Source organism: Branchiostoma lanceolatum, chromosome 7 (assembly GCF_035083965.1).
Source record: "Branchiostoma lanceolatum isolate klBraLanc5 chromosome 7, klBraLanc5.hap2, whole genome shotgun sequence".
NCBI lineage: Eukaryota > Metazoa > Chordata > Leptocardii > Amphioxiformes > Branchiostomatidae > Branchiostoma > Branchiostoma lanceolatum.
Genome location: NC_089728.1, coordinates 2,505,151 through 2,532,500, shown reverse-complemented (window position 1 = coordinate 2,532,500; position 27,350 = coordinate 2,505,151). Strand labels below are relative to the sequence as shown.

Below are 27,350 nucleotides of genomic sequence, written 5' to 3'. Positions count from 1 at the left end.
TAACGTTTTGTTAACGAGTTATTTTATGAGGCATGTTAGGCTATAGTTTGAGTACTGTGAGAGTGATCTTTTCATCATGTCATGTTTTCTTGGTAGTCGCGCATTGTCATGGGCAAAACAGCGGTATGTATTTAGAGATGGCATAACTTACGGGGACATGAATCTTCTCAAACACTATGACCTGTACACAATTAGAAATTCGACTTCGTGCTAGGACGGGGGATCATTTGAGGTACTTCATGTCTGATATATCAACACATTTAATTAACCTTTCTTCTGGGAAGGATTACCAAGAAATGTAATTGTCCGTTTAACTACGGCGTCCCACCTGGCACATGGAGTGGACAGTGGTGTTTTCCAATCCCTGAGAGCGTCTGTGAGTGAGTGAGTGAGTGAGCGAGCGAGCGAGCGAGTGAGTGAGTGAGTGAGCGAGTGAGTGCGCGCACACATGTGTGTATGTGTGTTTGTGGGTGTGTTTGTGCATGCATGTGTATTTGTGTTTGTGTAAGTATGTGTGTCAGTGCGTTTGTGTGTCAGTGTGTGTCTGTGCGTGTATGTATGCGTGCGTGTACGTGTCTGTTTATAAGTGTACATGTGTGCGGTGATTCTTGCTTGCGATGTTAGGGTAGATCGCTGCGGATTTTTGAATTAACCGTAAGATATATTTCGAGTAGTGCAATTCCCTGTATTGAGATTTACCTTTGCGTACATCGCCCACTCTCGGGTTGTCATGGTAATGTTACGTCACGTTCCTCCCGAGCCAGGCAAGGTGCCCAAACCTAGCCTTCGTAGACACGGAGCGCTGGTGTTTATTTTTTACCTCAACCGATGCAGAGGTTTCCTTGTGAAAATTGTGTAAATAAGTTGAGGAATTGGCAAGTTGTGCCCATTAAAGACCGACAGTTTAAATTTGTTAACGAGTTATTTTATAAGGCATGTTAGGTTACCTTTTGAGTATTATGACTGTTGAAGAAAGGAAAAGATAAATGGGGGGAGGGGCGAATTAAAGAGAGTACCCATTGCATCATGTCCTGTTTTCTTGTAAGTCGCGCATTGTCATGGGCGGCACGTATGTACAGATGGCATGACTGACAGTGTCATTGATCTTCCGAAACACCATGACCTATACACAATCAGAAATTAGATCCTCGGAATCATGCGGGGTCATTTGAGGTACTTCGTAGAATTCTGATTCATAAACTCATTTAATTACCCTGCCTTCGGCGATGACGCCTCTGAAGTTCTAACTAACCCTTTGTTGTGGGCCGGATGGGTGTTACCGAGATATAATTGGCCGTTTGACACTTCAAGTTTGATTGATTGCGGCGTCCCACCTGGCACATGTAGTAGACATTGATGTTTTCTGATCCCTGCGATTACTTGTGAGTGAGTGAGTGAGTGAGTGAGTGAGTGAGTGAGTGTGTGAGTGAGTGAGTGAGTGTGTGAGTAAGTGAGTGAGTGTGTGTGTGAGTGAGTGAGTGAGTGAGTGAGTGAGGAAATGAGTGAGTGAGTAAGTGTGTGTGTGTGTGTGAGTGAGTGAGTGAGTGAGTGAGTGTGTGTGTAAGTGAGTGAAGAAATGAGTGAGTGAGTGAGTGAGTAAATGAGTGAGTGAATGAGTGAGTGAGTGAGTGTGTGTGTGAGTGAGTGAGTGAGTGAGAAAATGAGTGAGTGAGTGAGTGAGTGTGTAAGTGAGTGTGTGTGTGAGTGAGTGAGTGAGTGAGAAAATGAGTGAGTGAGTGAGTGAGTGTGTAAGTGAGTGTGTGTGTGAGTGAGTGAGTAAGTGTGTGAGTGAGTGAGTGAGTGAGAAAATGAGTGAGTGAGTGAGTGAGTGTGTAAGTGAGTGTGTGTGTGAGTGAGTGAGTGAGTGAGAAAATGAGTGAGTGAGTGAGTGAGTGTGTAAGTGAGTGTGTGTGTGAGTGAGTGAGTAAGTGTGTGAGTGAGTGAGTGTCTAAGTATGCGTGCGCGAGCGCACGCGTGCGTGTTCCTGTGTGCGTGTTTGTATGTATGTGCGTGCATTTATGTTTGTGTGTCAGTGTGTGTATGTTAGCGTGAGTGCGTATGTGTATGTGTGTGTGCGTGTAAGTGCGTGTCTCTGTCTCTCTTTTTCTCTGTCTTTCTGTCTCTCTTTCTCTCTCTCTCTATTTCTTTGACAAGGTCTGCCCACTAACGTATAAATGGGGGGAGGGGCGAATTAAAGATAGTGACCTTTTCAAAACAGCGGCACGTTTCTAGAGATGGCATGACTGACAGGGTCATTAGATACTCGGAATAATGCCAGTCTAGGGGGGTCATTTGAGGTACTTCGTAGAATTCTGATTCATAGTTTAATTACCCTGCCTGCGGCGATGACGCCTCTGAAGTTACCCTTTGTTATGGGCCGGATGGGTGTTACCGAGATAGAATTGGCCGTTTGACACTTCAAGTGTGATTGATTACGGCGTCAGACCCGGCACATGTAGTAGACAGTGATGTTTTCTGATCCCTGTGAGCGCTCCTGTGGATGAGCCTATGAATGAGTGAGTGAGTGAGTGAGTGAGTGAGTGAGTGAGTGAGTGAGTGAGTGTCTGAGTGACTGAGTGTCTGAGTGAGTGAGTGAGTGAGTGATTGTGAGTGAGTGTTTTTGTGTCTTCAAGTGTATTTGTGTGTGTGTGTGTGTGTGTGTGTGTGTGTGTGTGTGCGTGTGTGTGTGTGTGTGCGTGTGTGTGTGTGTGTGTGTCGCATACATGTATATGAGTGTGCGTGAATTGATTCTTGCTTGTGACATTTTGGTAGATCGCTACGGATTTTAAGTTACACGTAAGAAATATTTCCTGCAGTGCAAATCCCTGTATTGAGATATACCTTTGCGTACATCGCCCGCTCTCTAGTTGAATTGACAATGTTGCGTCACCGGTTCCTCCCGAGATTCTCAAAGTACCACGGGCAAAACCCGTACAGGTGTACTTCCTCACAAATTCGGAAGGTGGCGGTTCCGAAAAACATACCTGAAAACTAAAGGGATCGGGTGTTCTTGCATTGTACAAGTGTGTGTGTATGTCTCTCTCTATTTCTGTCTCTCCCTCCCCTCTCTCTCTGACTTCTTCTTCTTATACAGAGGTGCATGTATTGTAGGAGTATGACGTCTACGCGGAGGTCCATTGTGAATGTCAGAGATTTCATGTAGCTTTTGTTAATAGGGGATGGGCGAAATGGGATTTTATTGCACATCAAGGGGCCGAAATGTTATTTCCCCCATCAAGTCCTTCTCAAGTACGAAGTTCTAACAACCTGTACCATTTAACACTTATAACCGGCCAGAATTCTGAGTTGTATGTGGTGAATAAGGCCCCTTGACATGTTTACATATTTTCCAGTGAAAGGGACCGAATGTTTTATTGGACAGGCTCTCTGGCTCTCTCTGCTGGCTCTCCCTATCGCTCGCTCGCTCTTTGCCCTTTGCATACACTGCCCACTTTAAGGTTGTCAAAGTAACGTCGCGTCATATCACGTTAACGAGCTCCTCCCGAGTCAGTACCTCCAGACACGTACATGTGTACTTCCTAGCAAATTCGGAAGGCGCGGCAGTTCCCAACAGTATGCATGAACAACTAATGGATCGGGTGACACAAGTGTTTATCACATTGAACCATTCTTTGCAAACCATCACTACTCTAGGAATCCTCTAGGCCTCCTCAGTAAGAAATTAGGATTTGACTATTTTTGTCCTTGGTTAGAATAAGAGGCACTTTTGGGTTTCTCCAAGGCGACCGCATTCTCCGCCAGTCTACCGTCCAGTGTTCAGGTTGTCGTTCGTCCTGTTTTGGTTGTAGTTCCCGTAGATTCCGCATGAGGCAACCATGACGCGTCCCCGCCCGTCGAAGAACACCCTGAGTCCGAAGTCGGTCGGTTTTCAGCGTGACGTCCTTGTTGGACAGCCTGACCCGGACATCGGGGTGAGGGACATCAGAAGGAGTGACGCGGCGCTCGTGTATGAGAGCGCACTAGATGTCGCTTTGCATACATCGCCCACTCTCGGGTTGTCATAGTAATGTTGCGTCACGTTCCTCCGGAACCTGGCAAGGTGCCACAGCTAAAATGTTTGTGTGTGTGTGTGTGTGTGTGTGTGTGTGTGTGTTTGTGTGTGTGTGTGTGTGTGTGTTTGTGTGTGTGTGTTTGTGTGTGTGTGTTTGTGTGCCATGTGCGTGTAATTTTTTTCCATTGCCCTCACCTGGAGGAATAACCTGGCCTAAGAATTTGACTATCGACAACAGTGAGGAAAATTGACACAACCAAATTGTGTGATGCACTTTTATTTCTGCTACAAGTCTTGGGTATACAAAATGCAAGAAGCCGGCTCATACAAAGTGTTGAGGAAACGATCATTAAAAAGAAGAATATGATTAATGTCACAAACAAGTCTAAGCCCTCACAGGCACCTCGTTAATTGGTCTTATTTGACATCTGCATGGCTTGTATAGCTGGATAAGGTCTTTTAGAAGAGCTTCTATGTTGTGAAGTCCAAATTAAGACATAACAAGTCATCAGGGTTAAAAAACATTAATACCATCGAGAGAGGAATCGTGTATACTAGAAGAATGATAAGCTACGATATGTATCTTCAGACCACATATCACTTAAGAAGGTTATAAGGTTAATTGTAATACGTGGAATAGTTTATTGGTACATGTATTAGTCATTTTGAAAAGGTCGAAAAGTTGCGATTTCAAAGCAAGGTTTTCATTCCACGCTACTATAGCTTAGTACGCTTTGTGTCTCCGAGTGTTGCAGTTTGGTCCATCACAGATGCAAGTACGCCGGCCCTTTTTTATCCAGTCTGGCAAACGCCGGTGTTGTCGTAGTAGCCGCTCAGTCGAGGTCCTCGCAGTACAGGCAACCCTGCCACCTGGTGACACCGGGGCAGCACAGGCAAGTCTGCAACAAGGAAACGGTTAAAAGGTTTATACATTTTTCTTCGTACACAAAGTAAAGCTCTTACCAACTAGATTTCGATCAGTCCACTGATCCTTCTCAAGTTGAAATGACCCGGAGCCTATGTCACGTGACCTGAACCGAGACGCGGGCCATTATCGATTGCCGGGGAACTTTGACCCATTGCAGACGTCACACTTCCATTTAGGTCACATGGCATTGGCTTCTGGTCATTTGAACTTGAGAAAGATCAGAGGACTGATCGAAAGCTTGTTGGTAAGCGCTTTACTCTGTTTACGGAAACGTTTCAAACTAAGACATCACAGCATCTGGGGTTGGAATTCTACCCTAGCTGATAACGTGCAAGGTTTAAGTTCTGCCTTGTTTTGAGCAGTCATTGAACCTGTCGAAACGACGGGAGGATGATATCTGTGAATGCACAGGTCTGACACTAAGTGAAACACTAAAAAAAAACAGAAACCCGAGATAGGCGGAGAAGCCTGGTTGCCAGATCTTCTCTGTGGTGCCCACGGTCAATGATTTAGACTAAGGGATAGGTGAGATGAGATGGGTCGATATCTACATTTACTACTTACTTGCTGTGCCAGCCAAATAAAGGACGGGGATAATGAGGCATTCTACTACTATGTGATTCAAATTAAAAACTACTTTGTCGTCATACTGTTTTCTCGGTATCAGTCATAAGCAACAACATAACATGAAAAACCGTTATCGGAGATTAGAGTTCAGAAAATCCAATCATCATCAGGTCCCCCTGCTTAAAGCCATGTCTGTTCTCTAACCCTTATCTCTTCCTTCTTTAAGATTTCATGATGACTGTCTTACCATGAAGAAGGAGTCGGTGATGTGGCGACGGGGGCACTGGCTGTACTTGTTATTTTGTCCCTGACAGAACACCAGGTACTCGCACCCACTGGGGCTGGTGACAGCGTACATACGTTGGGGCGCGCCGCTAGAACAGCCGTTAGGAATCAGCTGTCGCTTGTCGTCTGAGAAAACAAGTTTATTGGAAATAAAATGCACATCACAGTGTTATGATCAAACGTTACCCCATTTGGTCCAAGATTTGTTCATCTTCATCGTAAGAAAGCTCTATTTACACCGGCGCTTGACCCATCCCCAACTGTTTCTTGAGGCGTGGTTTTGCTTAGACATTTACTTCACGAAGACCGTAATGCTGCACATACGCAAATGTTGAGACTTGTTCAATAGACAGCGTGTCCATGGGACATTATCGCCTCTATATCATCACCATGACACTATCTCGACTTATGACTTACTTTCTTCAGGCTCGTCATCACCATTTGACAGAATGACTGCGTCTTCATCAATTTTGTCTGCGAAGTAGACTGGGAAGTCGGCGTTGAAGTTGGCGAGAGATCCGGGCAGCTCCGAGCGGTCTGCTTTGCCGGTGATGACCCACTTGTTCGCATGGACCTCGATGCCGTCTGCGTCGAGGAGAAGGTTGCTTTGGTCCTGCAGCAAGGGATCATTTGTGTTCAACATGAGCCGGCAATGACTAAACACACACACATACATGTACACACACACAGCTGTACACAGACACCCATATCAAGATAAACGTTTTACAAAAGGGAAGCAAGTATCTACCTCAAACTTCTCAATGCCTTCCTCCTGCTCCTCCAGGCCGGCCGGTTCCCCTTCTTCTTCAATGGGAAGCAGATAACACTCGGACTCTTTAATGAAGCAGTACAAGGACTTGCCAGACGTACCCTGAGAAGGTTATGAAAGAAGCCATGTTTAGTCACCCGAGTTTACACGTCCGCAAGAGCAACCAAACTGTATGGAACTGACTTGTCAGTTCTCATGAGAAAATGACATCGTGCTTAATGATTTGAATATGGTTTGAATGGAATTTGAAATTCTACAATTTATGTACACATCAGCTATGTTCAAACATCAAAATCAAGGCGGCCACCAGGTTTGGATATAAATAGCTTTCAGTAGTATAGTACTAAGTGCTAAGTAAGTTCACATACAAGATGCGGCCAAGACAACAAAACATCGCAAGAACCTTTAGACACCAAGGCATGTATCGCATTCGTGCTTTGCTTTGACGGTCACATCTTTAAGTAAGTTTTACTACAATGACTACCAGAAAAGAAGCTTCAACGAGCAATGACAGACTGAATAGGTCTATTTTCTTACTATGAATACATCGCCTTTACCTCTTTGTCGGCGAAGCAGTGGCGGATGTCCACCTCAGCCCGCTCGTTGTGCGCAGGCACGTGGAGTGTCTCACAGTTGTTGGCGTCATCAAAGCTGATCGTCTCGGCGAAGACCACGCCGTTCTCGCTCACTTTGACGGCCTCAGTGTCCCCCTGAAAGTATGGGAATGTCTCTATATGTCAGATCTTTTCAAGCTTCAATGCAGCACATTTCAATGTCTATGCTTGTCACGGGGCCCTTGCGCAAAACTTGGATGGTATCGCGATACTAGCTTCTTAACATTTATTGGGCCATACTGGAAGAACGTCAATGAGGAAGAAATATATGGTAAATTTTGTTGAAAATTTGACAAACCAAATGACGCTTTGATCCCACAGATCTAGACTTCTCGAAACAAGCAAATCCGGCCCACCCTAGCCCTAGCACAGAAAATCCGGGGGGATAAAACACCCCTCTCAGCAAACTCTAGCCTGAATATCCAGTTGGAATGGCCACTGTATATGCCATTGTTCAGATTTGTGCAATTGTAAATGTGTTGTTATGTTATGTAATGTATATGTAAATGAACAAAAGTCCGGCCCACCTCGGCCCTCGTTCCTAGCTTAGACGCCCCGTCGGCGTTCTCCAGCACCGCGCGGAGAGCCTGCAGCACGTCTTCCACGGACCTGGCGCTGGCCGCACCGGCCAGGCACAAAACCAGCACGACATAGATCCTCATGGTGCTGTGGGGGTGAAAAAACAACGAAAAATATTGAATTTGCATGTTCAAATGACTGTCTCCTCGTACAGTCGACAGGGCGGTTTATCGGTTGTGATCAACAGACTGTTCTAGTATTTTCCATTCTTTTTATCTAAAGAAATCCTGATATAAAAGACATACCATGGGAATTTATCACACCGATTCAATCTATTGTTTGACTATCGTCTGTGTTCGAACCGGTTCTCCCGATATTGACGACTATATGACTAGATGAACTCCGAAAGACATACTAGAATGGTCGCAAACAAAAGGCAAAATGTATGCCGTATTTGTGGTTGATGTTACCGGTGGGGCATGAAGATTTTTATGACCGCTGTGGCCTGTGGGATAATGACTGTGTTGGTGGCCCGAGGCGCATCTTGTTGGAATGCGGCAAGACTGGCTGCACGGGCCTGAGCGTGACTTTGGTCTCTCCGGGATAATAGCGTTGATATTGAATTTGCATGTTCGAATGACTGTCTCTCCGGATAGTCGACAGTCAACATCAGGACATGATACATTCTGACACGTGCATACTACTAAAGGATATCTTCTTGTAGATCTTTGCTGGCAAGCTCGTTACGGTTCCTTTAAGGGCCCCAAAGATCTGCTTGGAGATTACCACTGAAGAACATTAAGAAAACTACAGTGATACTTTCACCGCGGAAAGTTACGTGAAGCAAAAGGGCGAATTGTTTTCCATTCAAGGGGCTCAGCACCGGGACCGATCCGCGATGGGGCACCACATTGCGAGAATTACCCTGATTTGTCAATCTTCTGATACATTTTCGGTCTCGCAAAAGACGGCTAGTTCTTTCAGCCTTCTTGTCACACGTACAAGGCCAAAAAATGCAATATCGTTGTGACGCGCTACATGAAGGGAAATGTACCTTATACAAATTGACAGTGATCAGCGGTCGCTACAGGTAAACAATGCGACGCAGGGAGCCAATTTTAAAAAAATCTTTTCGTGAATTTACTGAACATGTTGCAATAAACATTGTCATGAAACGTAACGAAAGAATAGCCAACAAGCAAAGCATGTGCTTTTCACTATCGCACTAACTTGCGGGTTTCAGAGGATATGATTATTGTAAAAAAATAAAACTCGCGGATGTTTTACCGATTTCACTCCGGTGGACACAAATATTACATTTTCCGAACAATTTAGAGCCAGCAGGAAGCAACCACAACCGCGACATTGGTGGTTTAGAAACGTACTGTTACTTGAGAAAGATAATGAGAAATGTATATGACATTGTTGTTGATAAACGACAGCAAATCGTGAAAATTATATTGGAATTAGATTCCCTAACTACTAATGGAGCATTCCCGTAACATAAACAGTAATATTGAATTGTTTCAGTCCAGAGAGACCTTTAATCAGTCAACATGAGCTGGAAGTACGTAAAGAAAATGACTGCCGGCCGTGCCTGCGGGGCCAGTCGAACTGACTCATTAGTCAGGCGACAGGGGGACACAAGTAACACAACCAAAAAAACAAATACAATACAAAAACACCTCCAAAAGCACAAATCATAGCAACATCATGACCGTAGCAGGTTCTACGAAATAGGTAAACAAGTCGACGAAAGTTTTCTTCCGATCCTAGCCTTTGGTGAATTTACCGAACATGTTGCAGTAGACATTGTCATGAAACGTACCGAAAGAATAGCCCACAAGCAAAGTACTTTTCACTTTCGCACTGACTTGCGGGTTTTATTGTAAAAGTAGATTGCGCGGATGTTTGAACGATATCACTCCATGGCCAGTGGACACAAATATTACATTCTCCGGCCAATCTAGAGCCAACAAGAAGCAACCGCAACCGCGAAAGAAAGCCCGACAAAACGCCTGAAAACACGTCAAAACCCACCCGGACCCACTCCTCTGCTTGGAGGGTATGTCTGCTTGGCCAGTCTAACTGTCTTTTTAGTTGGACTACAGGGGGACCTCTAAATCTCTGTAGCACAACAAAAACAAACAAATACAACACCTCCAAAAGCACAAATCATAGCAACATCATGACCTTACCAGGTTTTACGAAGTAGGTAATGAACCCTACCGTTTTTCGCAGAGATTCCGAAGCCTTTTCTCACAGATGTTTGTAGCACCGTGGATGGACGTCTCCTCGTGGTCTGTCTTGAGTCCCGAACTTGGCTTACTTTTATACAGTCTCTAACCTGTGTGTCGTGCAGGAATGTCCATACTCATACATATAAAGAACTTGTCAATGAGACCCTCTCGACGGACTATAGCAAACGGGTTCTTGGAAGAGAGTACATTGTCGAAATATCAGATATCCATCCCTTTCTTGTCATAATAGTTTCCCATGGCTGTAACTCTTATGACTGTAGCTGTTTACATTCCATACCACTGCCTGGCTTTTGAAACTTTCCTCATCGTTTGTCTTTCGATAATTTCCCGTGACTTTTCCCCGAACCCCAACACACCTGCTGGGTTTGTTTGCGACTGTCAAGCTCTGTGCGTCGTGCCGGAATGTGCAGATGGCGTGTCTATGTTGACTCCAGCTGCTATACACTTCATATCACTTCGTGACTTTTGAAATTTCGCCTAGCGTTGGTCTGTCGTGACTTTTACCCTAGCCCCAACACGCCTGTTGGGTTTGTCTACGCGTGACAAGTGATAACGTTGGGTAACATAAATTCGCGGGGTACTTAAATTCGCGATTTTTCGAAAACGGGGTATCTAGGGATATGTGCCAGATGCAACATCAGTAATACCGCTAGAAATGCAAACTTGACAGACTAACGTATTCAGAACACTGTCTGAAAAGCTTCGATAACCATGCATTAGAAGTTGGCTACGTCAAAAACTCTCCGTCCCTTATTGTCACTGTCTGAGGGCTTCGTGGGAGAATTATACTACATAGTTTTTCGCTGGTTTATAAGACAAATGTCACATCCGCTTCCTGCTCAACACAATTATTTACAATACAACTTATTAGAATCTCTTTTGCTAACCTACAACTGGACTCTAAGTGTGATTAATCATCAAAACGCCTCTTTGTTGCTACAACCAATGGCTACGGCACTACGGTGAATTTTCCCGCCGCCATATTCGTTACCCAGAATCCTGCTATTCGGCAGACGACAACCGTTTGCGAGGAACACTTTTTTGTCTAAATGTTGTGTGTGATAGTGGACTGATGGCGATATTTTCCTCAAAGTTTGCTCTTAGCACAAGCAGAAACACATGGACATAGTAGTATTACCATTTCTACGGCATCCAGCTAACGCCCCGATGAATAATGTACAAATTTCCATGAAGTCGAACCCACCGTCGACGGTGGGTTCGACTTTGAGTGACGTTCTACCGACTCAACACACGGGTTGTTCCCGAAGGCCCGATGTGTGCGGTACGGCCGTTTTTTCGTGTATTTTTTTACTTGGACACGTCTATATCCATAGCACTCTCCTCGAGCCAAGGATGGAACGAATAGCTGCTGTATAAAATGTAATTAGCGGTAAGATATTCAAGACGAATCTTCTCTCCCGAAATAATGTTCACACCTGTACATGTCCATGTCCGACAACACCGTCATTGTGCGTGCGGCGGACGGTAGTTTCAAGTTAAAATAGCTATGATCAAGAGCTATGATCTCAGTCGTATCAGAGTCCGTAAGGCCGGCGGGCCGGACGGTATCGCTCCCAGGCTTGTGAAGATGTTTGCTTGTGAACTTGCTGACCCTCTGACAGATGTTTTCAACTCATCTCTGAAAGAAGGAGTCGTTCCCACTCAATGGAAGGAGGCTGTCGTTGCTCCTATTCCGAAAGAGCTTCCGGCAGTTGTGGACAAACTGCGCCCAATCTCCCTCACGGCGATCTTCGCCAAGATATGTGAAGGCCTAGTGGCGAAGTGGGTCACGTCGGACGTCTGGACTAACATCGACCGGCGGCAATTCGGTGCTATCAAGAGGAGCTCCACGACCCATTGTCTTGTAAGCCTGACACATTTCCTTTACCAAGGCGCAGAGTCAAGCGGCAATATGGGAAGAATAGTACTAACTGACTATACTAAGGCCTTCGACACCGTCAGCCACCAACGGGCTATCTGTAGATTACTGAGCATGGGTACTAGAGCTTCTATCATGCCATGGATTGTGAGCTTCCTGACAGAAAGGCGTCAGAAAGTACGCTACGGCTCTGCCATGTCGGACTGGGAAACGTTGACTTCAGGAGTTCCACAAGGCACCAAACTGGGCCCTGTAATTTTCGTCTGTATGATCAACGACGCAAGTCAATCCCATAACGATCGATAGAAATATGTGGACGATTTAACCCTCGGGGAAAACAGAAACGTGCGCAAACAGTCATACCTTCAGGATCAAGTGGATTCACTTGAAATATGGTCCAACACTGCGCAACTGAAACTAAACCCTAAGAAATGTATGGTGCTGACTGTTTGTTTTATGAAGAGCCCACCTCCCCCTCCACCAATAACTCTCGGGGGTAAACCCCTTCTGACAGTGACCGTTGCTAAAGTGTTGGGAATCTGGTTGCAGTCTAATCTGAAATGGGACAAACACGTCTGTGATTCTACCAAGAAGGCCAACAAACGTATGTTTATGCTCCGGAGACTTAAGACGTTCGGTCTCTCGACGCCAGATTTGGTAACCGTGTACTGCGGCTATATTAGGCCTATCCTGGAGTACTGTGCACCCGTCTATCACCACAGCCTCACAAACAAACAGACAATAACTCTTGAAAATGTACAAAGACGCGCATGCCGAATCATTCTAGGTCGCCACTACCATGACTACGCCACATCTCTACAACAATGCGGGCTTGAGACTTTGAAGGAAAGGAGAAACAACCTCTGCCGAAGATTTGCTGCCAGCATGGAAAAATCAGAGAGAACTGTAGACCTTTTGCCCCCAACCCGACTAGCGTCACATGGACGTAACCTCAGAAACTCAAAAACTCTGTCTCTGCCTACTGCTCGCACCACTAGGTTTAGTAACAGCCCAATTCCATCACTTCTAAGGATACTCAATGAAACAAAATGACTCTGCTGCCTGAGCAGTCTTATGTTATGATTAATGGATTTAATGTTGTACATACGAGATAGTTTTTTAGAACGACAATGTTGTCAGAGTTGATTTTATGACAATAAGTGCAATGAGTGGAATAGTGCAATAATTTGATGTTTAAATGTGATTCGTACGATTTATGTCACAATAGACGCAAATCAGTCTACAAATGTAGTACTGCAAGTTCTGTTGATTAATAAAAACCATTTTTGATTGATGATTGATTGAAAATATTATGGTGTCAGCACGACTAGAGACCAAATCTACCATATATATGATTAGTGCAAAGATAGTACATGATACTGACAGAATAATAGAAAAAAAGGATGGTTTATTGTTCTGCTAGATTGATTTCAGTCAACCATTATCGGAAAAATGGCGAATTTATGTTACCCAACGTTACATATCGTTGCTTAATGTTCAAGTCTACATTGAGATATTTTTTCTCATAAATTCCGCTTCATATCCCGCTCTACATAGTTGTCAATAGATGCTCAGTGTTTACAAGTTTATCCTGTCTTAGACTCTAAAATTCTTCATATAACGTTGTCAGACTTGACGATAAATAATAAGTTTTTCTTTGCAAATGTGTCTTTTGTGGAGATTTCAAACGTCATACACTTAAAGTGGCATTGTCATATTCGTACTTCTCCGGAGAGTCGATAGCCTGTATCCGTTTTATGTTTGCAATTTTATTCCCAAAACGCTTGATTCTGACAACATATATCAACGGTTATATTCAAAGACCCTGAGATTTCTACAAGTCTGTGTCAGATCTTTTTAAACAAAACAGTCTATTATATAAGCTTGTGTCGTTGTCTTTTTAAGTCGTACCAGTAGCACTATTATCTATTATCAGTATCAAAGTGTTTCAGAATAAGATGTCAAAAAGGAAGCGGAGACATAACGTTACTACTCATTAAACTATTAGGTGTGAATCTGACAAAGTACCTCTTTCTCGAAACTCGCTAATCGACTTCACCCGCTCTTATGACGCTCGAGTATTTCGTCTCGGGTCTTACTCGCGGGAACTCGAGATCTTTACTTCGGGTGTATAATCGAATTTGGCACCCGAGCTCACGCAGGTCAACGGGAAGGTCTATGGCAATACGCCCAGGTGATACGCCCCGGTTTAGTGACGCTAATAAGCCGGCGGTGCGCACTGAAAGTCCAGGCCGGTGATAAGGTGCTCAAATGCAGTGGTTCATTCAAATTTGTATATTTCTAAATCTTTTTGCACCGATTTTTATACAGCATATACAGCACTTGTCAGACCCAAACTGGAGTATGCGGCTTCAGCATGGGACTCACTGAAACGTCAAAACACACAATCCAACATACTTTAGAATAAGCTAGAATTCGGTTCAGAAAAGAGCGGCCAGGTTTGTATTCAACGACTATAGACAGTCGACCAGTGTCTCTCAGCTATTGAGAAAGCTAGGGTGGCCGCCTTTGCAAGACCACAGGAAATTCACACGCCTAGTCCTATAGTTACTACACCTTACCAAGGCTACACTGCCAAACACTCGAGCAGAACACGAGAACACTCATACCGCTTCCAAACCCATTACTGTTGGACGGAAGTCAGGGCGAGCTACTTTCCTAGAACAATTCAGCAGGGAACTTGACTTGAGTGGAACTGCCTACCTGCCAGCTTCAAGCTCAGTCAACCAGTTTAAGGTGGGGTTGGCCCAGCACATGGGCCTCCCCACCCCTCAGTAGTTGCATATAATAGCTAAGGCGGCCATCACAGCATCTTTTATTTTTATTTTGTTCATGTTGTTGTTTATTTTATTACCGTTAGTTTAGCTTTGATTTTGCACTTTTTGTGGAGCACCACCACCACCACCGGCCGCCTTAGGCGTGCACCGTGGGCGTGATACCCATACCGGGTCTTGCCCAGTAATATAGATAAGATAAGAAGATGTCAAAAATGAAACAGAGACATACTACTAAGGTATACGAATCTGAAAAAAAATTCTAGAAACTCGCTGATCAACATCAGCCGCTATCATGATTCCAGAGCCTTCGGGTCTCAGTCGGAACTCAAGCGCTTTACTTCGGGTATATGATCGAATTCGGCACCAGCTCGGGAAGGTAAACGGGCAAACACATTGGCCTTCCACTTATGGGGGAATGTGCCGCAAGCTTGTTGGCGCCGCCAACCCCCCCTCCCCCTGAAAGTCTAGGCCGTTGTTTGGGTGCTCTGATGCAGCGGTTAATTCAATTTTTTCTGTATCTTTTGGCATCGATTTTTGTTCCGCAAGGTTGACGGACGGTCTTAAATTTCCGTCAAATGATAGAATGGCGAACGCCTGCTACAGTTCTGTCTGGTACCAAAGTTGTGTAATAGGCATAAATATGTGCAGTTATATCGTTCAATTTCTCGAACATTCACCTACGTTTTCTAGCCATAGTCCACAGAACTCACAATGGCCGGTCGTCGTGTGAGAGTGGTCTTTTCAAAGTCACACACCTTGGATCATGTTTACCTGGAAATGTTTGTAGAGGAAGTGGCCAAGAGACCCACGGAAAGACTTAAGTGGGACCCTCTCTCATGTGTGACGGAAAAACAAGATTGTGAACCACGAAGCGCGTCCACGGTTCCCTGCACAACAATGGGTGTCACTCTGTCAGCCTTAACCTGTACTGTTCATATAATGGACACAGCTATCTATTTTCGTAATCAGTTATGACTTTGTTGGTCAATGTACAGCTATCGTTTAAATTCTCCCCACTCAGCCTTAAGTTTATGCACATTATACTTTATTTCAAGTTCAAAGTTTGCAAAACAGTCTCCGTGGTGATGTCGGACCGTAACAATATTGTACTGGCGCCTTGGTAGTCCTAAATATAGTATTTGTTATTGAAAACAGTACACGATTCCCACGTTCAGTACCGCAAAGGTTTCAAAACAATCTCTGTACATAGCGTGACGATGTCGGTGTTGACGTATCTTAGTGCATTCACCTGCTTCTGCAAGACGCTCGAGACCAGACTTCAGCCAGCGAAGTGTGACATTCAACCTGTCAATCATTCAAAAATTGTAATCCTTGTGTATTACAGACCACCGAGTGGGGACTTGACTCTTTCATGCAAATTTGCACTCCATTCTTAGCGGTGTTTCGAAGGAATACCACCAGGTCCTAGGACATTACGACCTCGTCATTGACAAATACATCACATCTCCTCTCGCATCTTTCATCTGCATTGTCTTTACAGACAGAAAAAACGCTGGCAAGTCAACATATTATGTTACAATGTACCGGCGTCCACAACAGACGACCGGTGAGGAAATCGCCCCGTGAAATTTTGGTGGAGGGAAGAAACGCCTTGAACAGACTCACAATATACATGATTAAACACCTCACGCACATGTGGAGTGACCTTATCAGGAGCAACGACAGTACTGTCGTCTTTATCCCTTCCAAAGCATATTGTTATCTATTTGTATGACACCTTGATTTCGATTGATTAATTCTTGCAACTCAAACACTTTTAATTTTGTCGATATTTTCTCATGTTCGGACTTTTGAACTTTACCATTTAAGAATACTCCCTGCTAAATCGTTTGTCTTCTTAAATAATCTTAATCATTTTTCATTAACACTTAACATCCATATTTAAGAAAGTCACCAGGTCATGAATCTGCCTGCTGTGGGGTAATCTACAGTTCTACATTGTACACTCAGGACCACTTTAGTTGGCAAGAAATAAGAGTGTAAAGGAAAGCTTTAATAAAAATACTACAAGTTCTTGTGCTCATCTCACACAGAAGAAGTATACCTCATTAACGCATGAAAAGGACAATGGTATAATTTTCTCTCTTATCTTGTTATTCCATTGTACAACGACTTAATGTCCAAGCAGATCTACCAGTGGCCCGTTAGATACTGTTTTGGCCCTTTGGATACTGTCTTGCCACCGGTAGATCTGCTTGGAGATTACAACCGACCCAGTCACGTTTGGGACCACATCTTTCTCACTGCAGCGCCTCCTGGTGGCTTGAAGTAGCTGCAGTCATGGCTGCCCAGAGGGAAATGGGTGAAATGTACTTCGTCACAAATTCGGAAGGTGGCGGTTCCGAAAAACATAGCTGAAAACTGAAGGGATCGGGTGTTATTGCATTGTTCAAGTGTGTGTTTCTCTCTCTCTTTCTCTCTTTCTCTCTTTCTCTCTCTCTCTCTCTCTTTCTTCTTGCATGTATTACAGGAGTGTGACGTCTACATGGAGGTCCATTGTGAATGGAAGAGATTGCATGTAGCTTTCATTAATAGGGGATGGGTGAATTGGGATTCTGTTGCACATCGAGATCAGTTCCCTATAAACTAAGAAGTTGTAACAACCTGCACCATTTAAAACTTAAAACCAGCCAAAAATCTGAGCTGTATGTGGTTAACACGGCCCTTTGTGTGTGTGTGTGTTTCTTTGTCTCTATCTGTCTGTCTGTCTGTCTGTCTCTCTCTCTCTCTCTCTCTCTCTCTCTCTCTCTCTCTCGCGCGCGCGCGCGCGCGCCCTTTGCCCTTTGCATACACCGCCCACTTTCAGGTTGTCATAGTAACGTGCTACTCCCGAGTCTGGAAAGATGCCAAAACCGTGCAGGTGTACTTCTTCGCAAATTCGGGAGGTGGCAGTTCCCAACAGCATGCATGAACAACTAAATGATCGGGTGACACTGTTTCTTACATTCAAGTGAATGACATTGAACATAGATCATTTCATTTGTAAATGACACTAAAATACATTGTAGACCCCAAAACCGTATCTTGGGTTTATATATAAACTGCAGGCATGATACATCTATGTCATCATGACATAAGGTGCACTGCCACTGATTCTTCTTGATTAATTTAGATTTTGTAGCTAGCGCTGGAGCTTCACGTTTAAGCTTTCATTTTCTTGTCATTTCATTTTCTTGCTAGTCCTACTTTTCAATATTCACTTGGCGGTCAAATGTTCATGCACAATCTGTAGTTCAGTCACGCGTGAAAAAACACTCAATGACAAGGTCTTGCATCTTAAATTTTCGTTTATTGCAAGAAATCTTGGTTACATAAAGCGGCAAGAGCTTATTTGAAAGGTCAAATGAGAGAAATAAAAGATAAAATAGATAAAGGTTTTTATTCGAGTTGATGGGTATCAAACAACTATTTATAACTTTCGAACGAACATTGACTGTTATTATTAACATTACGTTATCGCAAGACCGACGTAAGTTGAACCTGGTACTGACTCACAAGCCTTGTCATGGTTAAATGAGTAAAAAGCAGCTAAAATCTATGCGGCTGATCTGCAGTCACGGCCGTAAGGCCAGGATGGTGCTTGGCACACGCAGGACTATCGCTATGTCGGGGTCCTGTTGGAAAATGGGACAGCACTATAAGAAAATTCTACTCATTGTTGTTATTGTTACAGAAACAATGGGTTGATTGATTGATCAATTGATCAATTATATGAATAATTGATTGATTAGATAATATGTCGATCGATCGATCGATTGATTGATCGGTGGATTGATCAATATCACAAGAGGCAAGACCCTAAATCACCTGGCATACCCTCAGACCAGCTTGATGAATATAAATGGTCTGCTGTTTTACGCAAGAACTTTTAATATGCTGCAGATGTATACTCTAGATTTTATGGATACTCCGGTCTTACCTCCGAGGCTCCTGCTCTTGGAACTACTCCATGGTTTTAGCCGAGTCCTCATCAAACTCCTCAGGGTCGATGACCTCGTTGCCGTTGGTGTCTATGGAGGAGAACCAATCAGCGGGCAGGTTGTCGATGTCCACTTTCCCCATCTCCTTCAGCATCTCCAGAGCCTCCTCCTGGGACAGCCTCATGTCCTGGTCCGTGTCATGGTCCCCGAACCCGCGGGCGGCCATAGCGTTCTCCTCCGGGGCGGTGTCCTTCTGGTCCCCGCGCAGCAGCTCAAGGAGACCGCAACTTCCCCGACTACCGCCCTTGTGAACAATCGGGTAGGTGATATTGTCAAGCATCCCTATCTACTAGTAGAGTTAGTAGAATTGATTTTATTGTGAGTTTTTCCCATCGAATATGGGAATACTGAAGATGCTAATTTTATGAAAATCATTTGTATGTTATACTAGAATCTATTCATACTCATTCTCATTTTTTGACAATGGCTTGTGATCTTATAATATTTCGTTCTCCTCGCTGTATGCGTGACAGATGAAGGAAGTGCTTCAGGGAAAGTCTGTCCCACTAATTGCTGACGCTATCGTTCGTGACGAAGCGGGATGAGTCTTTGACGGGGCAGGTTATGTTCAGTCAAACTCCATAATTACTCGGTTAATCCGGCTAGCATGGCCACCAGGGTTCGAGCAATATCCTCGTAGCAAATGGGCACATAGTTCTTGTCTCTCTCGCTCATACTACTTGACTTTCCTTTAGCTGCATTGTTGTAGTATACTATATATATTTTTTTTTTAATTTTTATTTTTTTACAATTAATCTGTGTCCGTGTCTCCGTGGACTGCTGTTTTCGAGTACTTTTGGACCCCTCCACGATAACCCCCAAGCCGACCACACTCTCCGCGAATATGTCGTCCGGTGTCGTCCGTCCTGTTCTGGTTGTAGTTCCCGCAGATTCCGCATGTGGCGCCCTGGCATTTATTCGCAGTATCGCCACATGTAACGCTCCCGTCGAAGGAAAAGGTTTTAATCTGGCCAAATGATTAGATTCTAAGGATTAAGGAACATTTAGATTCAGGATCTTTAGGTTCAGCATCCAGCTGATCCAAATTCAGATGTCCTCCAAAATCATTTGTCTCATTGGTTGAGTATGAAATATAAAACAATGAGGGATTTTCGATGTTAGCAGATGTTATAGGGAACAGATCGTCTACGACAACTTCTTTCGTAATCGAATCGATATTCTACTGCGATAAAGCTACAATTATATCTCCTACATACCTTTCAGTTCTGGGAGTTGAGAGTTCCGCCCTTTGAAAGACAAAATATTTATTTTCCCATGCCGGGAATCGAACCCGGGCCTTGTGGGTGAAAGCCACAAATCCTAACCACTAGACCACATGGGAGACTCGTGGGAGTTTTGGAACTTTCATTAGGTTAATTAGCAACTTGCTATTTTTGGAACGTTGTTATACCAAATGTCTTTTTCATAAGAGCCTTCAGGGGCGACCATAACCGTGCGTCGGTATTTCCTTGGAATGTGGCGTCCAGACCGATCAGAGGAAGGAAGGCTGATTCCATGAAATCACTTTTCGATAAAGAATCAACATGAAGCTACCCAAGTTCTCAAGTAACTGAGCTTTAGCATTTGATGTTAAATATAGCTAAATATTTTTCAGCTAAGTAGACATCTATAATAGCATATCGCAAAAATAGTTATGCACTGCGGGTGAGAACCGCAAGGCGTCGCTCGAGCATTGCATAAGAAAATCATTGAGTTTCATAACTACAAAATGTCCTCGGACATTTAGATAACCCACCTCCCAGTCCCGAGTGAGCAAGGGCAGTTACTATGCATTGTTTAAGTATCCCAGGCGTCCTGATATGAAATCTTTATTGACACGACAAAAGTACAGCGACTTTCGTAAGGTCTTCTACAACTATACATGCAAACAAACAAAAATGGTATGTAAAATGATTAACCTAAGTACAAGTCTTAGTGATAAGACGCATAGGGGTGGCGCCCATCTCTAGTTCTGAGCCCTTGGGCCACACATTTGTGCAAGTCACTACAGCAGGGGGCTAGCCCACTGGTAGTGGTGTGTGTTTAACTTCCATACTCTTTCCTAAATGCTGAGTGTTAAGCCGAGAAAGCAGTATGTACCATTTTTAGAATCTTTGGTATGACCCGGCTGGGGATCGAACTCATGACCTACCGTGTGCAAGGCGAACATTCTGCCCACTATTGGCCATTGCACCGGTGCATTGTGGTCTAAGGTAAAAGACTGAGCGCCCCTGCTCTAACAAGATTTAAAGCCTTTTCAACTGTTTTCTGGTCTAGTTCTATGTGTCTAAGCAAAATAAAAAGAAGATTTTCCCATGCCGGGAATCGAACCCGGGCCTTGTGGGTGAAAGCCACAAATCCTAACCACTAGACCACATGGGAGTCTCTTGCACTAAGAATTATACATCGACCTCTTACCATTTTTAAACATAATCGCCCTTTGAGTTACACAGGGACACACCAAAGACTATGGTACAGTCCCAAGACTCCTAGATTGCCTTTGTCTGGTGACCTCTTCTGGTGAACGAACACGGACCATGAACCAACTTTCGGTATGTCTTGTACCATGTGTATGTAGTGATATAAAGTGATAGAGTTATTAGGACTTGATTGATGTAATTTGTATCTCTGTTATATTTTGTCTGACGCTTTACCTCTTCCCTCATGACCTCAATTAGAAATGAAAAGCGGCCTGCGTGCCGATTTGAGCTTCTCATAATTCAACAAAGGTTCAAACTAACAAACTCGCATTCAAAAGATCTCGGAACTGTGGACACATACCGCTCCTCGCACAGAATACAACTGTTAAGGCCCAACAGTTTTAAAAAAGCTAGAGTTTTTGAAAATTTCTTGTTTTACTCTTAAAGGCTTTTCTTACTTAGGCCAAGGAGGTTAAAATTAACCTTCTTGCTTAGGCTAATATTCAATAATCTCCCAGTTGTCTTTAGTAAACTAGTGTGGATAAAACATGGCATACCTTACTGTTAGTGTCCCCGAATTGCCCAGCATTTATATGCCAACAACAGAACTTCAGAGTCATACCACTGTCACAAACAAACAGTTATCCAGCCTATTTGGCCATTTAGTTAAAATCCTCCCACATAATTGATGTATAGGGCGGTGCCCATCCCCGTTTCATAGCCCTGGGCCACACTGTGGTGCAATCACTGCAGCAGGGGGCTAGTCCACCGACAGTGGAGTGTGTTTAACTTGCATACTGTTTCAGAAGTATGTACCATTTTCATAAAGTCTTTGGTATGACTCAATTTGGCCATTTTTCAGTATCTATTATTCCAGTAACATGTCCAAGCATTCCTGACGCATGCCTAGAGTTCGCCACGTGAAGACTGTGTTGATTGTGTTTATTATTTGCAATAAACTTCTATTATTAAAGATACCCTTTTGATAGCCGAAGCGTGGTCTTCAAGGGTACAGAATGAAGAATACATGTAAACATACAGGCATACAGGAGTGAACGAAACATACATGATTATAATTCCAGATTATAACATAGATGATTCCAAGACGTTCAAAACCCTTCCAGACGACTGTTCTATCATTCCTTTTCCTCCTGATAATCCGCATGCAGCAGTTTCTCGTCGGTATCACTTCAGAGAAGGAAATCACCGCCGTCCTAAACCCCACCTCGCGTCTAATGGACGGGGGATCTACATACTAAAGACCTCCGCACGACGCGCGACCCAGTTCCATACATTCCATAAATCGCGCGCGGGAACAGATTCCGCCGCGGCGGGCAGATCCCTCGTTTGCTGCCAGGGGGGCGGCTCCAAGGTTCACTACTCCCACGGTTCGTAATTTTGCTTCCACAAACTGTGAGCACTGCAAACTTTTTTCTTTAGATTGCGTCTAAAATTAGACTATATTGAATAGCAAGGTTATTTCATTCACAACCAAGTATTTACATGAGCCGACGTTTCGATGACTGTCTGTCATCTTCATCAGGGCAATACTGACTGTTTTTTGGGGGGGATTTTATTGGAATTGCAACAGTGCAATACACGTGGGACACAGGCAGCTATTGCTGACGGTACGGACTGGTTCACTGTGCACTGAAGCTAGGTATTACTGCTAACCATGCAGTCCCAAAACGTAAAGTATTGTTACATTGATAGATACTGTTAGGCAACAATGGTGAGATGATGCGGTTCAAAATGTAAAGTATTGTTATATACATATATATATATATGTCACAGTACAGATTGGAATCCAGTACAATCTGGAACTGTCCTAGGACAGATTGGAATTCCAATCCGTTCTAGGACAGATTGGAATTCCAATCTGTCCTAGGACAGTTCCAGGACAGATTGGAATTCCAATCTGTCCTAGGAAAGTTCCAGATTGTACTAGTACAAATTGGAATTCCAATCTGTCCTAGGACAGATTGGAATCCTGATTCCAATCTGTACTAGTACAGATTGGAATCCTACAACTGAACTGTATATATGCAAATTAGAGACATAGGTAATTATAGACATGGAATCCTGATTCCAATCTGTACTAGTACAGATTGGAATCCTACAACTGAACTGTATATATGCAAATTAGAGACATATTATGGCCATTATGAGTAACTCCATATGCTCAACCAATTTTTCCAGTTTACACTGGTCAGTTTTCACTAGTTTTCAACTTTTTTTTCCCTGGATATACATTTACAGGTACTAGTAACTTTTACATACCATTTTAGAGATTATGCTATCTTCACTATTACTACATAAGGTTGTTTTTTATTGCAATAGTGTATAAACTTATCAAGATATTTGAAGTTAAAAGTTGCTTAGACCTCAGTGTAGAAAGAGTTTCCCCGGGCTTATGAAGTTTCCCCCCCAGACTTGGTGAGTTAGACTGGGGGCTGACAGGCCAGTCTGCATGTAGACTGCAGTCATACAACACCATGAAAGTCACTGCATTAATCAGAAATCACACCTGGCCAGCCTGTGTAATTAGCACATATCTGATAAATTCTATGAAAAGTCTAAGCTAGGGGGATAGGCTGCGGGCCTGAACAGAACCCCATGGACTAAAATAAACGTAGAACGCACTAGAAGTACAAGGTTACCAAAAATGATAAGTATGTCACCAACATGGCTCGAAACATGAGATTTGGATATGAATCTTGAACTACTATATTAAGAAGTCTATTTTGTAGGTTAGCACTGTTTATGTAAAGTGTCTGAAGCACAGTTTAATTCAATATTCTTATTGAATGACCGTGATAGTATTTCATAGAACATACTCATAATCTGCCATAATATGCAAATGTCATTAATTCACACATATACAGTTCAGTTGTTGGATTCCAATCTGTACTAGTACAGATTGGAATCAGGATTCCAATCTGTCCTAGGACAGATTGGAATTCCAATCTGTACTAGGACAATCTGGAACTGTCCTAGGACGGATTGGAAGTCCAATCTGTCCTAGGACAGATTGGAATTCCAATCTGTCCTAGGACAGTTCCAGATTGTACTGGATTCCAATCTGTACTGTGACATATATATTACTAAGCAGCAATACTGAGCTACTGTATTATTCGGTTTAGGCGAGGTAACAATCGTCGTAGGCCGTCGTGAGATTTTGATGCCGTAGGATTTTAAAGCAGGCTGGGACAGAACTCACCGTTGACAAGGATACACACCCTGATAATTGAATTATATGACGTTAGTGTTTCAAATTTTTCACCTGATGATTGTATTATATGACGTCAGTGTTCTAAAATTCAATCATCAGGTGAAAAATTTGAAACACTGACGTCATACAATTCAATTATCAGGTGAGAAGGCGGCAGCACGACATAAGTTGCAAACTGGAAAATCTCAGAACTATGACGGACTTATGTGAAACAACTTGAAATAAGAACTTGACTTTGGAATATATTAAGCACAGCATAGTAGGATTTTAACCTTTTTGTGAAGCTTTCCTTTAATCGAATGATATATGAGTACTATATTATTCGGTTAAGGCGAGGTCACAATCGTCGTTGGCCGTCGATTTTGCAAGCAGGCTGTGACAGAAGTCACCGTCGACAAGGGTCGACGTCTAAGCCAGACTTTTCCATTAACAAGACAAGCTGAATGTTCTGTACATCACGTGCACGACATGTCCAAGATCGTAGGCGACGTTCGTACAACACATGCGGCCAAGCGCTTCAATGATAAAGAAATGAGCAGACCTCATATAAAATAGCAGTACTGAAAACTGGTTCCCTTTCGGACGATACAAACATTCACGGCAAAGAAGCTAGTTGTGTACTTCTTGACGATCCCTCGAAATCTCCGGCGAAAATTGCCCAGAAGATAAGATACCATATCAGGTAATGTAGATGGGTATGCAGGCTGTTGAGTGATGCAGAAGCACTTCCGCTTAATTCGCATGTACAGTACAGAGTAATTGACAACGTTTCACCGAAACCCGAAGAAGGTTAGGGTGAGAACGCTTTTCTTGGGTACTTTCAAGTATCCATTAGTAGCGTGCATAGAACTCACCATTTGGCCGGAGTCTGTAATCATCAACTTCGGCAACAAAATACAACAAATACAGTAATCAACGAATTACACGATTTGCACATAGGAAGAAACTACTTTAACCTTCTCCCTGCTGCCTAACTCTGTAGCCAATACAAAATTGGGTACCCAACGGCTACTTCAGAATGCTAACGTTTATTATCATTTTTACTAGAGGTGGGCATCTCTCTGGACTGCGGCCTGTTGGCGGCGAATGGTTCACACGGTGAATGACATTCGCCAGCTTGCCGCCAATAAGTCGCCTGCAATGGCAAATTTTTACGGAGTTTTAATTCAGTAGCAACACTGCGATTTCAAATAACCTGCTTAGCTGGGCTCCAAACGTATATCGTCGTAGGTCAGTGGGACCGCAAGGGAAAGTTGCTATTTTTCTTAAAGTCAAGATGGTGAGAGTCTGGTAATTTGTTACTTGACGTGTAGGTAGTAAATAGCTTGTATGATAAGTACGCAAATCAGCCTGTTTGCCTGATTGCCATGTACTTGTTTTAGCAAGAATAATCATAATGATAAACTTTTCATTCAAAACTACGAATTTCAATGATTTGTTGCCAACAGGTCGCAGTGTTTTACTGGTAATGTAATTTCAGTTTATAAAAGTCACCTCTTTCTTGCTCCGCTTGTTGCGTATTAAATCATGAATAAGGACTCGGCCTATTCCTGTTGTTCAGCCTATTCCTGTTTGTTCAGTTTTCTCTTTCCTTTGTCTTTGTACCTTTGTACCTATAGAGTCGAAGTTCCTGTATCCTGTTCTCAACATGCCATGTTCGCGATTGTTGAGAGTCAGCTCGGGCATTCCTGCTTGCGTTGATTAGACAAAAAAGCTTTACTGTGCTCTTCACAGGGATTATCAAAGATAAAGATTTGAGCTGGATGAATCTGGGTTCGGTGACCTGGGTACTGGCGGCGCCAAACGCAAGACAGGCACTGGCGATGCTGGGCCTTATCGACGAGCGCCCGACGGGACACCTACGTCATTTCTACACATCAAAACCCCGCGATGTTCAAGCCTCTCTTGGCAGGACGTGCTGATCCTCAAGTAGATTTTAGCAGGCAAATGCCTGTTTCTGTTACCTAGGGAGGCAGTTTGTAACAAAGAACACGCAGCTGGGAAAACGGAACGATTTTGGTTCTTAACATCTGCTTGGCCTTTAGCAATATTTGTGTATCCTTACTAGCGTTTGGTGCGCAGAAGTTGCCGTGCTTGGTTTGAGATGGTTTTGGGTATGTGGGTAGGTGCTGCAATGCCTCCTGGCAGCTTTCCTTATTTTTCTTTATAGCATATTGTTACACGTCATATGATGTCTATAGCATATCAACTTCGTGGTGTTCTGGTAACTCCCGGCCCGTTTTCTAAGTCTGCCGACAAATGAAGAATTATATGAAAACTGTGGCCACTAGGAACAGCACACTACTGCAAGAAAACAGTCACAGAAAACAGCCATCGCAAAGCCTGATATCGAGACTAAGGATTTCCATTATCTTAGAAGTTGCCGCCTACGAGTCGCGGGTCAGACCATCAAATGCTTTTCAAGCTCTGGAAAACAGCCTCCTCTTATCACCGTGTTACGGGCCCGTTACGAGTTTATCAAGCGGGCGCTATCGGCATGCTTGAAGGGATTTTTCCATCGCTATAAACAGAATTAATCCCCCTTTAATCAGTCAAAGATTACGAACCTTCTGGCGCTAAAAACGTCCACCTACGTTGTTCCAAAAGAAGCCGCCATCCCTGTTTTATTGACTGTTCCTGTTAAAGTGAACTCCTCAAGTTGGAGTCAAGCCTTGACGTTGCTGCCGGCTCTGGTGAAAGAGCTCATCCGGAAGTTTTCCTCCCGTGACAGGCTTATCAGAATGTGACACTCGGAAGGAGAGAAGAACGAACAGGATGGGAGATCATCTTCTAACAGTCGGCTTGTTTTTTGACGTCTTTTCTTCTTTTCACACTGGTTTACGTTTGTTGGGAAGAACTGCTGATTCGCGACTTCATGTTTGATCATATGAAAGCTGCAAATAGTTGTCACATATTCAACCGATCATTACATAACATGTAGCAACTACGCAGCTCTGCCGTCACTGTAGTGTAGTGTCCGTGAGAAGGTATTGTATCTTAGATAATGGTATCACTTATACTATTAGCTCTAAGGTCTAAACAATCTTTGATGTATTAAACTATTT

General features: G+C 43.5%; 1 protein-coding gene, 1 long non-coding RNA gene and 2 other non-coding genes across 4 annotated transcripts in view; all 4 read right to left on the bottom strand.

The window, feature by feature from the left end:
• LOC136438541 (uncharacterized) overlaps positions 1-18,850 on the bottom strand; it is a 30,528-nt gene extending 11,678 nt beyond the window's left edge. The window contains exon 1 of the long non-coding RNA XR_010756449.1: positions 18,573-18,850. This is a non-coding gene — a long non-coding RNA (uncharacterized lncRNA). The remainder of the gene's footprint in view (positions 1-18,572) is intronic.
• Positions 4,792-7,626, bottom strand: LOC136438256 (uncharacterized). Its single transcript, XM_066433020.1, has 6 exons — positions 7,615-7,626; positions 7,119-7,271; positions 6,541-6,663; positions 6,210-6,405; positions 5,755-5,918; positions 4,792-4,911 (listed from the first exon to the last, which is right to left on the bottom strand). The coding sequence occupies exons 1-6, from the start codon at positions 7,624-7,626 to the stop codon at positions 4,846-4,848; spliced, it is 714 nt and encodes a 237-aa protein (XP_066289117.1). The 3' UTR covers positions 4,792-4,845.
• Positions 18,851-19,903: 1,053 nt separating the features above from the next.
• On the bottom strand, positions 19,904-19,975 carry Trnae-uuc (transfer RNA glutamic acid (anticodon UUC)). Its single transcript has one exon. It is a non-coding gene; the product is annotated as a tRNA-Glu (tRNA).
• Positions 19,976-20,943: 968 nt separating this feature from the next.
• Trnae-uuc (transfer RNA glutamic acid (anticodon UUC)) lies at positions 20,944-21,015 on the bottom strand. The gene has a single exon. It is a non-coding gene; the product is annotated as a tRNA-Glu (tRNA).
• Positions 21,016-27,350: the final 6,335 nt, after the last annotated feature.

Coding starts and splice junctions, on each gene's coding strand:
- LOC136438256 (XM_066433020.1), bottom strand. Junction 5,919..6,209: donor TGATGACGAGCCTGAAGAAA/GTAAGTCATAAG, acceptor TTGTTTTCTCAG/ACGACAAGCGACAGCTGATT. Junction 4,912..5,754: donor TCACCGACTCCTTCTTCATG/GTAAGACAGTCA, acceptor TCCTTGTTGCAG/ACTTGCCTGTGCTGCCCCGG.